Source organism: Tetrao urogallus (assembly GCF_951394365.1).
Source record: "Tetrao urogallus genome assembly, chromosome: Z".
NCBI lineage: Eukaryota > Metazoa > Chordata > Aves > Galliformes > Phasianidae > Tetrao > Tetrao urogallus.
This window is the reverse complement of record NC_136816.1, coordinates 66,475,027-66,487,225: the sequence shown is the minus strand read 5'-3', so window position 1 is coordinate 66,487,225 and position 12,199 is coordinate 66,475,027. Positions and strand designations below refer to the sequence as shown.

General features: G+C 41.9%; 1 protein-coding gene across 1 annotated transcript in view; it reads left to right on the top strand.

Moving 5' to 3' along the window:
- Window positions 1-12,199, top strand: part of UNC13B (unc-13 homolog B) — a gene marked incomplete at both ends in the record, with an annotated part of 204,421 nt that overhangs the window by 132,957 nt on the left and 59,265 nt on the right. Inside the window, 3 exons of the mRNA XM_079548344.1 lie at window positions 65-292; window positions 666-807; window positions 11,591-11,760. Coding sequence (XP_079404470.1) covers window positions 65-292; window positions 666-807; window positions 11,591-11,760 — 540 coding nt within the window. The remainder of the gene's footprint in view (window positions 1-64; window positions 293-665; window positions 808-11,590; window positions 11,761-12,199) is intronic.

Below are 12,199 nucleotides of genomic sequence, written 5' to 3'. Positions count from 1 at the left end.
AGTGAGCCATGACTTTCTGTGTTTGCATGTTTCTGATGTCTCTTTTTTACTCTCTGATGCACAGGAGCAGCGGAGAAGAGCTCAAAGCATGGAGCTGAGGATCGAACCCAGAATTTCATCATGGCCATGAAGGATCGCATGAAAATCCGTGAGCGGAACAAGCCAGAGATCTTTGACTTGATCAGAGATGTGTTCTGTGAGAGCAAATTGACACATGCTCAGCAAATGAAGACAGTGAAGCAAAGCGTGCTTGATGGCACCTCAAAATGGTCAGCAAAGATCACAATCACAGGTGAGAGGAAGGAGGCACAGGTTCAACTGGTCTTGTTTGAGTACCTAAGACAGAGTTGGTCTAAAGCTAGAGAGAACAGGCTTCTGTGAACTGTATCTCTTTCTGCTCAGGTAGCAAATTGAGACAGGTACTCCTACCCCAGACACTGTAATGCACCGTGAGCTGAGGCTCATCAGAAAAGCTCTCATGAATGTTGTTTTTTGTTTTGTTTTTTTTTTCCTGGACATTCTGGGCTACCTGCTTCTTCATGTGTTGCATGGACACATTGTGTTACTGGAGGGTGGTGATAACTCTTCTCTTTTCCTTCTTCATGTGTTGTGTGGACACATTGTGTTGTTGGAGGGTGGTGATAACTCTTCTCTTTTCCTTCCAGTGGTGTGTGCTCAGGGTCTGCAGGCCAAAGACAAGACTGGTTCCAGCGATCCGTATGTAACTGTTCAAGTGGGTAAAACAAAGAAGAGGACAAAAACAATTTTTGGGAATTTGAATCCTGTTTGGGAAGAGAAGTTTTATTTGTAAGTACTCTCACCTCCTTTTTGCCTGTTCGTATGATCTGTGCTTTCCCACGCTGCCTGTAACGTATGAGGGTTTCATTTCTGCTTGGTGTTATGTACAGTTTTGAAGAGTTGATGTCTGTAACAATGTGCAAAATGCACAGATGTCTACCTCATCTTTCTTAGTTTTGTGTATATAAGTTGTCTGATCTGTGAGCCTTCTTGTATTGATGTTTCTAGAGAGAGCTAAAGAAAGGAAAATCTTTAACTTGGTAGCTTGTGCTCCTGGATAATAGATGTACTTTCAAAATTATTTGGAAGATGAAGGAGTGAAGTTTGTATAAAAGGCTAAGCAAACTTTCTGTGACCTACTGCTGTGACCTACATCTGTTGTGTGACTAACAGAGGATAAAGAAAGTTGTTTGTCACTTGCCTGTGACACTACCAGTTTCTCTCTTTACTTTTGGAAAATCAATGTTATGGTAACTCGAGGGATTATCTACTTTCAAGATAAGCAACATATCCACATCCGAATTGGAAAGAAAGGCTAGAGGCACGATTTTTATGTTTCAGATGTGCTTTAAAAGCTGGAGAGTATTTTTCCATCCTGCTCTTATTGAATAAGTAAACAGTACCCTCCATTTATCATTGAATGCATGATAACACCAAATGGAGATCTAAAATCTCGCAAGTAAGTAGTTTCTGTAGATTCTGGGTAATCTCTTTCAGCCCCAAACATGTTTATTTTCTTTAACGTGCAAGCTCTTTTTTTATACCTTCCCTTTCTTAGTTTTTCTTCGTTCTTTTTCCTGAAACTGCATGGGGAGAGCTCTCTGCATACTGAAATCATGCTTTCGAATCAAGCTTTTGTCAATCCAGCTTTGTCTTTACCATGCACAGACCAAGCAAAATTATTTTTAAAGTAGTTCATTAATGTCAGAAAAATCTCATCTCTATTTCAAGCAAGCAAGCCTTTCATTTTATCTGTACTTTAATCCAAGGTGATATTACTGCTCAGAATGTAGACAAGTATACTAGGTGCCTTTTGGTTAAGTCTAGTCACAATAGCAGTAAGTCTGTGTGGGATCCTTAAGGACCCTGATTTATCATGCCAAGCAGTTACCATGGTACTTGAAGTGTGTTCCCTTCTTATTTTAGGAGCTTCAACAAATACTGTGTTTAAAGATAGATAGTGCAACGTGATAAATGTCACAGTTTTAACAGTGCCACTGTTTAGATTTTATCACTGTATCTGTGATTCAGCAGATAATATGCTATTGGGCATTAGAGTTGATGCTACTTTATGTCTTGCCTATGCCTAGGTGGCTGTTTTAATAGCAGGAGGTGAAGGAAATGATTACTGTAACGAGATCTATTGCAGGAGTCTTTTAAGTACTGACATCCATGTGTTGTTTTATTGGTACACGTCAAAGCTCACCATATGCTGTATGCAGCACTGGTCTTTTACACGCACATCTTTTTTTTTTTCTTTTTTCTTTTTTTTTCATTTATGGATCTTTTTTCAGCTTACAACTCTTAAAATTGCTGAAATCTTCTCCCCTTCATAATCAAATGGAAACTTAAACCAACATATGCAGGCCAAAAATACCCATTACTTACCAAGCTTTTTTAGAAGAGATTGTGAAGACAATCCATAGATCCTTAGTTTTGAGTGTTGAGGATGTATATGTTGTTTTTCAGAACATTAACTTCTTACACTGGGAGAAAGGTGTCCTGGTAGGTGTTAAAAGTCTACCTTACAGCAGACATGAAAAGTTTGGTATTCGAAACACTTAAATATTTCAGTTACTGCAAGATACACAGGTAGAGAACAGTTAGGTCAGTAGGTAAACTACGGGTTAGTTATCGCTGTTCATTTTCTGTTTGGCTTGCTGGACAGACTTGCTTGTAGCTGATGTCCATTAGGTGCCCAGTGTCTGTTACGCAGTCACAATTCTGGCATCTTTTCAAAGGTTGGCTGTAGAGTTGGAAACCCAAGGTATCAGTTGTCACAGTGTTGTTCATGTAATCTGTTGTACGAACTGAGGCAGACTCTGTGCAGCTGTATAATACCATAAATATATAGACTCTGAAATATACATAATTATACAGACTCTAAAAAATTTACTAAAAGCAGTTTAAATGTATGTTTGTTTGTTTGTTTGTTTTTAATTAAGGCTGCAAAGACCTATTTGAAATAGTTTCTTTGTGCTTATTTACAGTGATGGATGTAAAAGTGTATTAACTTAAATTCATCTCCTTAAATATGACTTTGTTTTCCATATATTTTCATGAGGAAAAAAAAAATTGTGGTAGGGCTGACCCAATTTGGAAGTCCTGATTTAGAACTGTATTTCAAAAAGGACAAGGTTATAAAAAAAGACTCTAGGTTTTCATTATAAGGACTATTTAGGTCATTACTAGCCTATGTCCCTATGGGCATCTGCTTAGATTAATGACTGGTTCTTGGAACATATTCATCACTAAGCAAGGAATTTGCAGGTCTTGTTTCTTTCTGAATATTATATTTTTGTATATTTTCATCCTTAGCTTTAGGAAACATGTTACAAAGAATTTTTTACATCTTACATTGGAATTTGAAGACCTATAAAAATGTAAGGAGGTGTTCTTTTTGCTCAGTTCAAAGCTTTGCAGGCAAGCTGCAAAGACTGCATAAATGGTGCTTGGAGGATGAAGCTTGATAGGTGACTTCAGCAATTGCTGCAATAAAAAAAAAGGCGTTCTGTCAGCATGCATTAATGAATTGTGCTTCTCTTGATTTTACATTCCACTCCTATAATCCAGGCTCTTTTCTTATAGCTATATTGAGTAAGCTAAAATGAAGCCTCCTTCATTTGCTGCATAGACGTAGCTTCTGTGCCCTGAGTTTTCTTCCTTTGCCCTTAAGTCTGGACAGCATGTGTTGTACCTGCAGTTGGTGCTGAGTTAGCTGTGTTGTTTGGCACTCGAGAGCAAGATGTCTGCAGACTTTCCAGGAATGGCAGTTGGTTTGGTTTCTCTTCTCTATCTAGCTCTAATTTTTCACTAGGAGTGTGGAAATGAAGAAGCATTGAAAAGAAATCTGCAGAGCACTCGTTTCCCTAGGAAACAGTCCAGTAATATGACAAGGAAGATATTTTTACAATATTTAATGCAGTTAAGAGAAGACTTTAGTTCTCCATTTAGACATAATTTAGACTATCAGTGGAAAGTACAGACTTTCTGGTAATTTTTTTTTTTTTTTTTTTTTGGTGAAGACTGAATCTGAGCATCCATTTGAACAAATTACATAGCAGGCAATGTTTAGGAAAATGAACTCTTGACAACAGGACAGACTTCTGCTCTAAATGGAGAGCTTTGTGCTCAGCTGGAGATTGGTAGTCTGTATCAGTTTTTCTCAGGAATCACCCAAGTCTTGACTATGAGCACTAGTAGATGGTGGATTCAAACAGTACTTTGCTATATTTCTTGGCTTAGGCTCAAAATGACTCACTCATTTTGAAGTAATATCTCCTTGAAGTTGTATTGTCTGAATATATCTGTTCTCAAGACGTTTGTGGTGGGTGTGAAATCACTGCCTTAAACAGATTGCATTGTCAGTGGGCAGTTTGCAAGAGGCACGTTTATTCTCTCACTGCGGAAGACTAACTGAGTCGAAGTAAATGCAGTACTTCCTGCCAGCAGATGACCAATATTTTACTAGGACATGCAGAGCCACAGATGATAAACATTTGTATTAATCCTTCGGGAATGGTGCTTTGGCATAGCTAGACAACGTGCTGTCACCCAAAGTGTTCTATTTTATTGCTCAATTTTCCTTTCACCAGCTGAGTCTGTTATCAAGCCCAGCATCTTTCAGTAGTCTCTGTTGTTATGTGATTCTGCTCCAAAGTTGCTTTTCAGTCTTCACCTTTGGAGACCACCATGTTTGTAAGTGTCACTGTAACTCTGCATCCTCAGGCTCCTTTGTTCATTGCCTCGTAGGGGCAAGTGGACAGTTTGATGAAATCCTGCTTGTGTCCCTGCTCAGTAACTGATGAGAAACTTAGATTTGAATGTAGAGCTGATGCCTTGTGGCAAGCACTTTCAGGGTATCTGTGTTAATATAGCTAAGGATGTAAAGCTCAGAATTACTGTATCTGCTCTTTGTAGTTAGGAGACGTGCACAATTAATTTAAATTAAATAATGCAGTCAGTGTCGTAGCGTTGGGTAACAGCAAAATGATTGTACTTGTTCCCCTAAGAAATGAGCTTCATGCTAGTAAGAACAGAAATTTTATGTCTTTGTTCTTAGACAGCATCAACTAGATCTCAGCAGCCTATTCTTGTGCTATCATGCTGAACTTATAAACTGCTAAGGATTTTAGCATTGTTCTCTGACAGCTCTGATTTTGCTTTCAGTGTATTCTCTGCTGTCTTTTTTTTCCCCTAATAGAGGAGTCTTGGCATTGTTTAAAAATAATGTTCTGTAAAGTTTTCTGCCTTCTGATTCCATCGATGCTGGCCTCAGCAGAGCAGTTGGACATTGCCATTTCAAGACACTTCCCACTGATTTGCACATAAATCTCCCTGCGTTTTCAACCACACAAATTCTGTTTTCATAGATTTTCATAGAAACAGAGTGCTTTGTGTTGGAAAGGACCTTAAAGCCCATCCAGACCCAACCGCTCCCATGGCTGCTTGCCCCCGTGAACTCAGGCTGCCCAGGGCCCCATCCAACCCAGCCTTGAGCACCTATAGGGATGAGGCACCACAGCTGCTGTGGAAAGTCTGTGCCAGTGCCTCACCACCCTCAAAATGAAAAATTGCCTCTTGAAGTCTAGTATAAATCTCCCCTTTTTTAGTTGAAAACCATTGCTCCTTGTCCTGTCACTACCCTGAGTTCAGGAATGGAAGGTTTAGATTGGATGTAAGGTGGAAGTTCCTTACCAAGAGAGTGGAGAGGTGCTGGAACAGGCTGCCCAGAGAGGTTCCAGCCCTGGCAGTGTTCAAGACCACGCTGGGTGGAGCCCTGGGTAGCCTGGTCTAGTGCCACGTCTGAAGGCTGGTGGCCCTGCCTGTGGAAAGGGGATTGGAACTTGATGATCCTTGAGGCCCCTTCCAATCCAAGCCATTCTGTGATTCTACTCTCCCTGACAGAGTCCCCCTCTGGTCTTCCTGTAGGCCCCCTCTAGGTTCAGGATGGCTGTTCCGAGGTCCTGCTCCTTCTGTGCCTGTTGTTACAACTCTTTATTGGGCTTTCTCATACTGATTCCAATAAGTATTCTTGGTTTTCCAAAAAATGTTTTTGCTTTTTTTGGAGCTTTGCTCCTCAGAAGCTAAAATAATTGCGGATCCTAAAGTCTTGCTGTCCTATTCTTCTGTCCTGTGCATTTTTCCACCTCCTGCACTCATCATGGCTTCTACAAGCTGCTGTGCACTTTCTGCCTGTTTCTGCCTTTGCACGAAGTGTCCCCTGCACCAGAGATGAAACTTCACACACCCTTCCTGAGTGCTGCATCTGCAGTTATGCAAAAGGAAACCTGCTCATAGAACATGGCTGTATAAATATTCACCAGACTCCTTGAATCATAAATATTTTTTTCTAATTCCAAGGCACAGCAAAACTACTTAAATGTGGGCTTGACTTGACCTACTTTTAAATCTGCAAAATTCCATGGATACCTCTGCTCCCTCGCTTCAATTATTTGCTTTTGTGATGCCTGCTTCTTGCTTTTTGTCTTTATTAGCCTGTCAGCTCTACAAAGTGGCAGCAGTCTTCCTCTCTGTGAGTTGTCAAGCACACAGCAGTCATGATTACACTGGGCCTCTGGGCTCTACTGTTCTTCAGGCCGAAAATATGAGAAAACATCATAATTTAATGTCTTTATGTGAAATGGATGTGCTGAATAATATAACTGTGTTGGCTTTCCACCTCACACATCTCTGCAATGTGTTTTAGAGATAGACAGGCTATGTCTAGTGGCAGTATTAGTGGAATGAAATTGAGGGCTGGGTGCGCCCTGCAGGGTTAACACATTGATAACTGCGTTGAGAAATTGTTTGGGAAGAAATGTCCATGAAGATGTGACACAAACGGGCCTTTAGAAACCTTTGTGTGTGTTTATCAGCTTCTCTTTCTCTGATGAAGATTCAGCATCCTGAGCTAATGGTGTCAGAAACTTACAGGTTTTCATTTTGGCCTTTTCCTTTCTCTAAGCTTATAATCTTTTCTGTGGGTTACATAAAACTGGATACAGTATTGTGGTTGTAAACTGTTACCTTTTCTGGTAGGGCTTCATGAACTTTCATTGTTTTTCATTGATACCATAGTTTCAGGGGGCTTACAGTTTCATTTTCCTTTTGCATTCCTGTTGTCTGGAGATTGAGTGAGAGTCCTGCAAATATTAGCACACAAAGCTAACAAATTCAGCACAAATATCATTGTTTTATTCCACCTTAGCATGTGAATCACTGGCTTGAAAATTTTTGGAAACTTATTTTTCTTTATTCCTACGTTTTTTGGAGGACAAAGAGACATATGCCATCCTGTCCCAGACTCCTGCCATTTTTGAGCCTGTTTGGGCCAACCTTTCAAAGCAGACATAGCTCTCAAAGCTAAGAATCACATCCTACAATTTTAATGTAAGTTGGAGCTAGAATAGAAGGATACCAATTATTAAATTCAAGAGTTGCTTGTTCTGCTTAATCATCAGTACATTAATTAGTCTGTGTGTCAGCATGCCAAAGTAAGCACATTAGAATTAACAGTGTCTCGGTGTGCTTCTCCTCAGCCGTGTTGTTGGCTGGGAATGGGAAGGGATCAGACAGGATGTTGCCAGTGCAGGGGATGTGTATATAAACTGGTGTTTCGGGGCTGGGACAGTGGGAGTATGGGAAGAAGACATGGAGGTAGAGTGTGGAACAGAGAGCAAGTCAGCAGAACCAGGCTCTGCTGATTTCTGCTTCAGAAAAAAAAAAACTTCACAGAAAGTACCAATTTTTATTTTCTTGCAGATTTTGTGTGCTGCTTCCTGGAAGTGTTTCCGTATTTGATCCCGTGGAGTATCAAAGTAACTTCTTTATATAAAGTGTCACCACTGCAAATATCAGAAGAATATAGATACAAAAGAAAAAGTAGCCATTTTCTGAGTCATGGAACAAAGAGAACCTGGTTTCCAGCCCCTCACACTTTGAAATGGATCTGAACATGTTCGGTAGTTTCTTTCCTGTAATGAGGTCACAGAGTGTTCCCCCTGTCTGCATTTTCTTTGGAAAGCTGTGGGAGCTGAGCTGCAGGAGGCTGGGCAGACTTCTGTGTGCACGCAGATCATTAGGAAACCAGCCTTCATAAAAGTCTAGCAAGAAGTGGGGCAGGCATTTTTAGAAATCTGCCAGCTCTTGTAGTAACTAAGGGGAAAGTTTCAGCCAACAGAACTTGTTGTCAAAATTTGGGGAATTATGTTACAGTTGTTAATGGGAAGCCGTTTTTTATTAGAGTCATAGAATCACCAAGGTTGGAAAAGACCTCCAGGATCATCCAGTTCAACCATCCACCTACTACCAATATATCCCACTAAACCCTTAGTTTAGCATGTAAATGTTTATTGAACACCTCCAGGGACTGTGACTCCACACCACCTCCCTGGGCAGCCCATTCCAGAGCTTCACCACTCACTTAGAGAAGAAGTATCCAGCCCGAATCTCCCCTGGTGCAACTTGAGGCCTTTCCCTCTAGTCCTATTGCTAGTTACATGGGAGAAAAGGCCGACACTCAGCTCACCACAACTCAAGAAGTTCCAGAGAGCCATAAGGTCTCCCCTGGGCCTCCTCTTAAGTCTGAACAATTCCAGCTCCTTCAGCCGCCCCTCATAAGCCCTGTGCTCTGGACCCCTCACAGCTTCTTTGCTGGTCTCTGAGCACACTCCAGGGCCTCCATGTCTTTCTTGCAGTGAGGGGCCCAAAACTGGACACAGCACTGGAGGTGCGGCCTCACCAGGGCAGAATACAGACAGACCATCACTTCCCTGCTCCTGCTGGCAACACCGTTCCTGATGCAAGCCAAGATGCCATTGGCCTTCTTGGCCACCCAGGCACACTGCATGCTCCTGTTCAGCCCAGCACCAATCAATGCCCCCAGGTCCATTTCCTCTACGCAGTCTTCCAGCCACTCCACCGCAAGCCTGTAGTGTTGCCTGCGGTTGCTGTGGCTCTTGGTCTTGTTGAATGGTCTCCCATTGGTTTCAGCCCAGCAATGCAGCCTGTCCAGATCCCCCTGTAGGGCCTTTCTACCCCCAGGCAGATCGACACTTCCTGCCAACTTGGTGTATCTACAAAGTTACTGAGGGTGCACTCTATGCCCTCATCTAGGGCATGATATTGAGCAGAACAGGCCTCAATACCAACTCCCTGGGCAACACCACTCATGACTGGATGCCAGCTGGATTTAGCTCCATTCAATTCCACTCTGGGCCTGGCCCTCCAGCCAGTTCTTTGCCTGGCAAAGAGTGTACTTGTCCAAGCCACGGGCTGCCAGCTTCTGCAGGACAACACCATGGGGGATGGTGTCGAAGGCTTTGCTGAAGCCTATGTAGACTACATCAGCAGCCTTTCCCTTATCCACCTTTTCCCTCATCCAGTTAGGTAAAAAAATTGTTATAATCTAAAATCAAGTTACTCAGTATATATGGTTCTGTTTGGGGTGTGCTCTGGAAAGTGAACTAGTGTTGACACAACTATCTGCCTTCTCTGAAAGCAAGAAATGTGTTTTTTACAGACTTAATGGAGGTATTTTATGGGTAAGCCACCAGCCTAAGGATTTCAGCTGCTGTCAGTGAGTGATAAGGCACTCTCTCTGGCATGGGATCAGCATAAGGAATACAAGTTGAGCAGTCTCCTAAAAACAAAAGAGAAAAGTACAGCGAAGTAGAAAATTCAGTAGTTTGGTAAATGCGACTGGGAAGTTTCCTGTGGCTCTTAGCAGTTAGTTATTCTGCTGCAGCGCAAGCAAAGGATGATAGCCATTTGAGAAGTGTAGGACAGTGCATATTGGACATAAGGTAGATTTAGAGCTTAACAGTGAAAGGAAAGAGCCATTTTTTCACCACTGATAGGAAAGAAAAATAAGATCAAAGCTGTTTTGACAAAGAGCTGCAGTGCCAGAAGTTGAAATTTGAAGATGTCAGGAGCTAACTTGCTGGTACTTTGTAAATGTCACTGTGTACCAATCTGTGTTTTTAGGTAACCGTGTCCTGAACACTGAGGTTGTAGGATACTGCTGAGATGTACATTACTGCACTGTGTCAGGAACAGAGGAGTTCTTTTATGCACTTGTGCAGTGTTGCCGGTAGATAAAGCAATATGCTCAGTTAAATTTGGGAGCTTACAGAGAGCACCATTCTGAGCATTCCCAGCTTGTGTGCATTTGGTGCATATTTTTATCAAAGGAAGATATCCTTGAAGTTGAGGAGGAGGAAAGAGAAAAACACTGAACCTTCTTTCTTCTGATCTCTAAATACAGCTTCGATTGCACAGAAAAGGAAGGGAGTAGGAATGCTTTCTGCAGTGATCAAAGCTGCTTGGAATTGCCCCTAACTTTCTTAGTGTCATTCCCAGATATCTGTCTTTGCTGGAAAAATCTTTAGAAGCTGCATGGGTGTCTGTTAATCAGTTGAATATCACAGTAGCAGCCACAGGAGCCCAAATGATTTTTGGTAGGGAGCATGCAAATACCAATCACTGCCACATCTTATTGACCAGGCTTGGCAGATCTCTTCTGACCCATTTCTTCCTTCTTCCTGTTGCTTAGCAACAGATGCAGCACATTAATGTTAAAAAGGCTGGAAAATGGGCCTTCAGCTGAAATTGCCTGTTTTCATAGGTTTTATTTCCTTGAGAGGCATTTGTAGTGGTTATGGTGAGTAATTACCCTTGTTATGGTCTCATGCAAGCATTCAAATTGCTCTATTGTATTGCATGTCCTGTAGATGAACAAAGCTCTTATTGTAAGGTCCTTCCACCCACTTCTGCCACTCAGGAGCCTGTTTGCATCTGCAAAAGGCATATGAGCACCTAAAAACAGGGGGCTGCAATTTCTGCCTGTGCATTAGACTGAAGCCTGCAGGTTCAGCAAAGAGTAAGCTGTATTTTTAATGGAAATGTCCTTACTGATTTGCTCAAGGTGTAGAGAAAGTATCAATCTGAGCTGTGAATAGTAGGTATAATCAAGTCTAGTAGTTACATACCAACTTTGCAACTATTGTATCTCACCCTTTCATCGCACTCACAGGCAGCGTATGTATCATCTGGTTATAATGTATTGTATGTTAGTGCACTACTGCTTTGTGACTACCTTGAAGTAACAGAACTACCTCCACCTCAGTTCTTTTTCTTATTACAAAATATCATTAAATGTATTTATCATAGACCTTGACCATATCGTTCTTTCGCTTCATGGCAAAACCAACGGGAGTAAATAATTCCCCAAATCAAGGAGCTGCTCCTGAAGATGAAGAAGAGCAGAAGAATCACAGTCACTTAGCAAACCTGAAGTTGGTGGTTGCACTCTCTGTGGGCAGGGCACTCTCCTTCAGTGTGAGTGTGAAGTGCAGCATCTAATATGTCTCCAGAGCAGTTAGAGTTCGCCAGAATTGTTCTGTGGTTCCTGTCGGAGTCTGTGCTCTGAAATGAAGTGGCTGTTTGTTTGTCTCTTGTTTATGTGCCCCTCTGTACTTAGGCTAGCAGGTCAAAAAGAACATAAAGCATGCAGTGTAGAAATGTCAGCTGCGTAATGAGCTTTTCAATATCACATCTGTCTTGTTCTCAGTGAGTGCCATAATTCCTCTGACCGGATCAAGGTGCGAGTGTGGGATGAAGACGATGACATCAAGTCTCGAGTCAAGCAGAGGCTGAAGCGTGAGTCAGATGATTTCCTGGGGCAGACGATCATTGAAGTCCGTACATTGAGCGGAGAAATGGATGTGTGGTACAACCTTGGTGAGTGCAGCTTTGGGATTGAAAGCAGTCACCTGTTTGTTTGGGTACTACACATGTAGTTTGCAAGAAAGGACAAAAAAAAAAAAAGCCTTCATGGTTAGATGACTATGAGGGACGTTATGCTGCTGCAGGGAAGCTACCAGGCTTTGATCCCAGTTGAAGTGAAATACTGCAGAATAGCATGTGAGAATGGTGATGGCTTTTTTCCTGTTGGCACTGAAAAGCAAAATATAAAAATGCTTGGGATGCCACTCTGCCTATGCCGGTGACAGTTCCTGACCTTGCCCTTTTTTGCACTAGCACAAGCACTCTGCTAGACTCTAAGACGTACAAGTTCATGGTGCTGGGTTGGGATTCATTGAAATCTTTCCAAGTGGACAAAATAAGGTGTAGTAGAAAGAAATGACTAGTAACCAGGTAGTGCTGAGTTGATGGACAT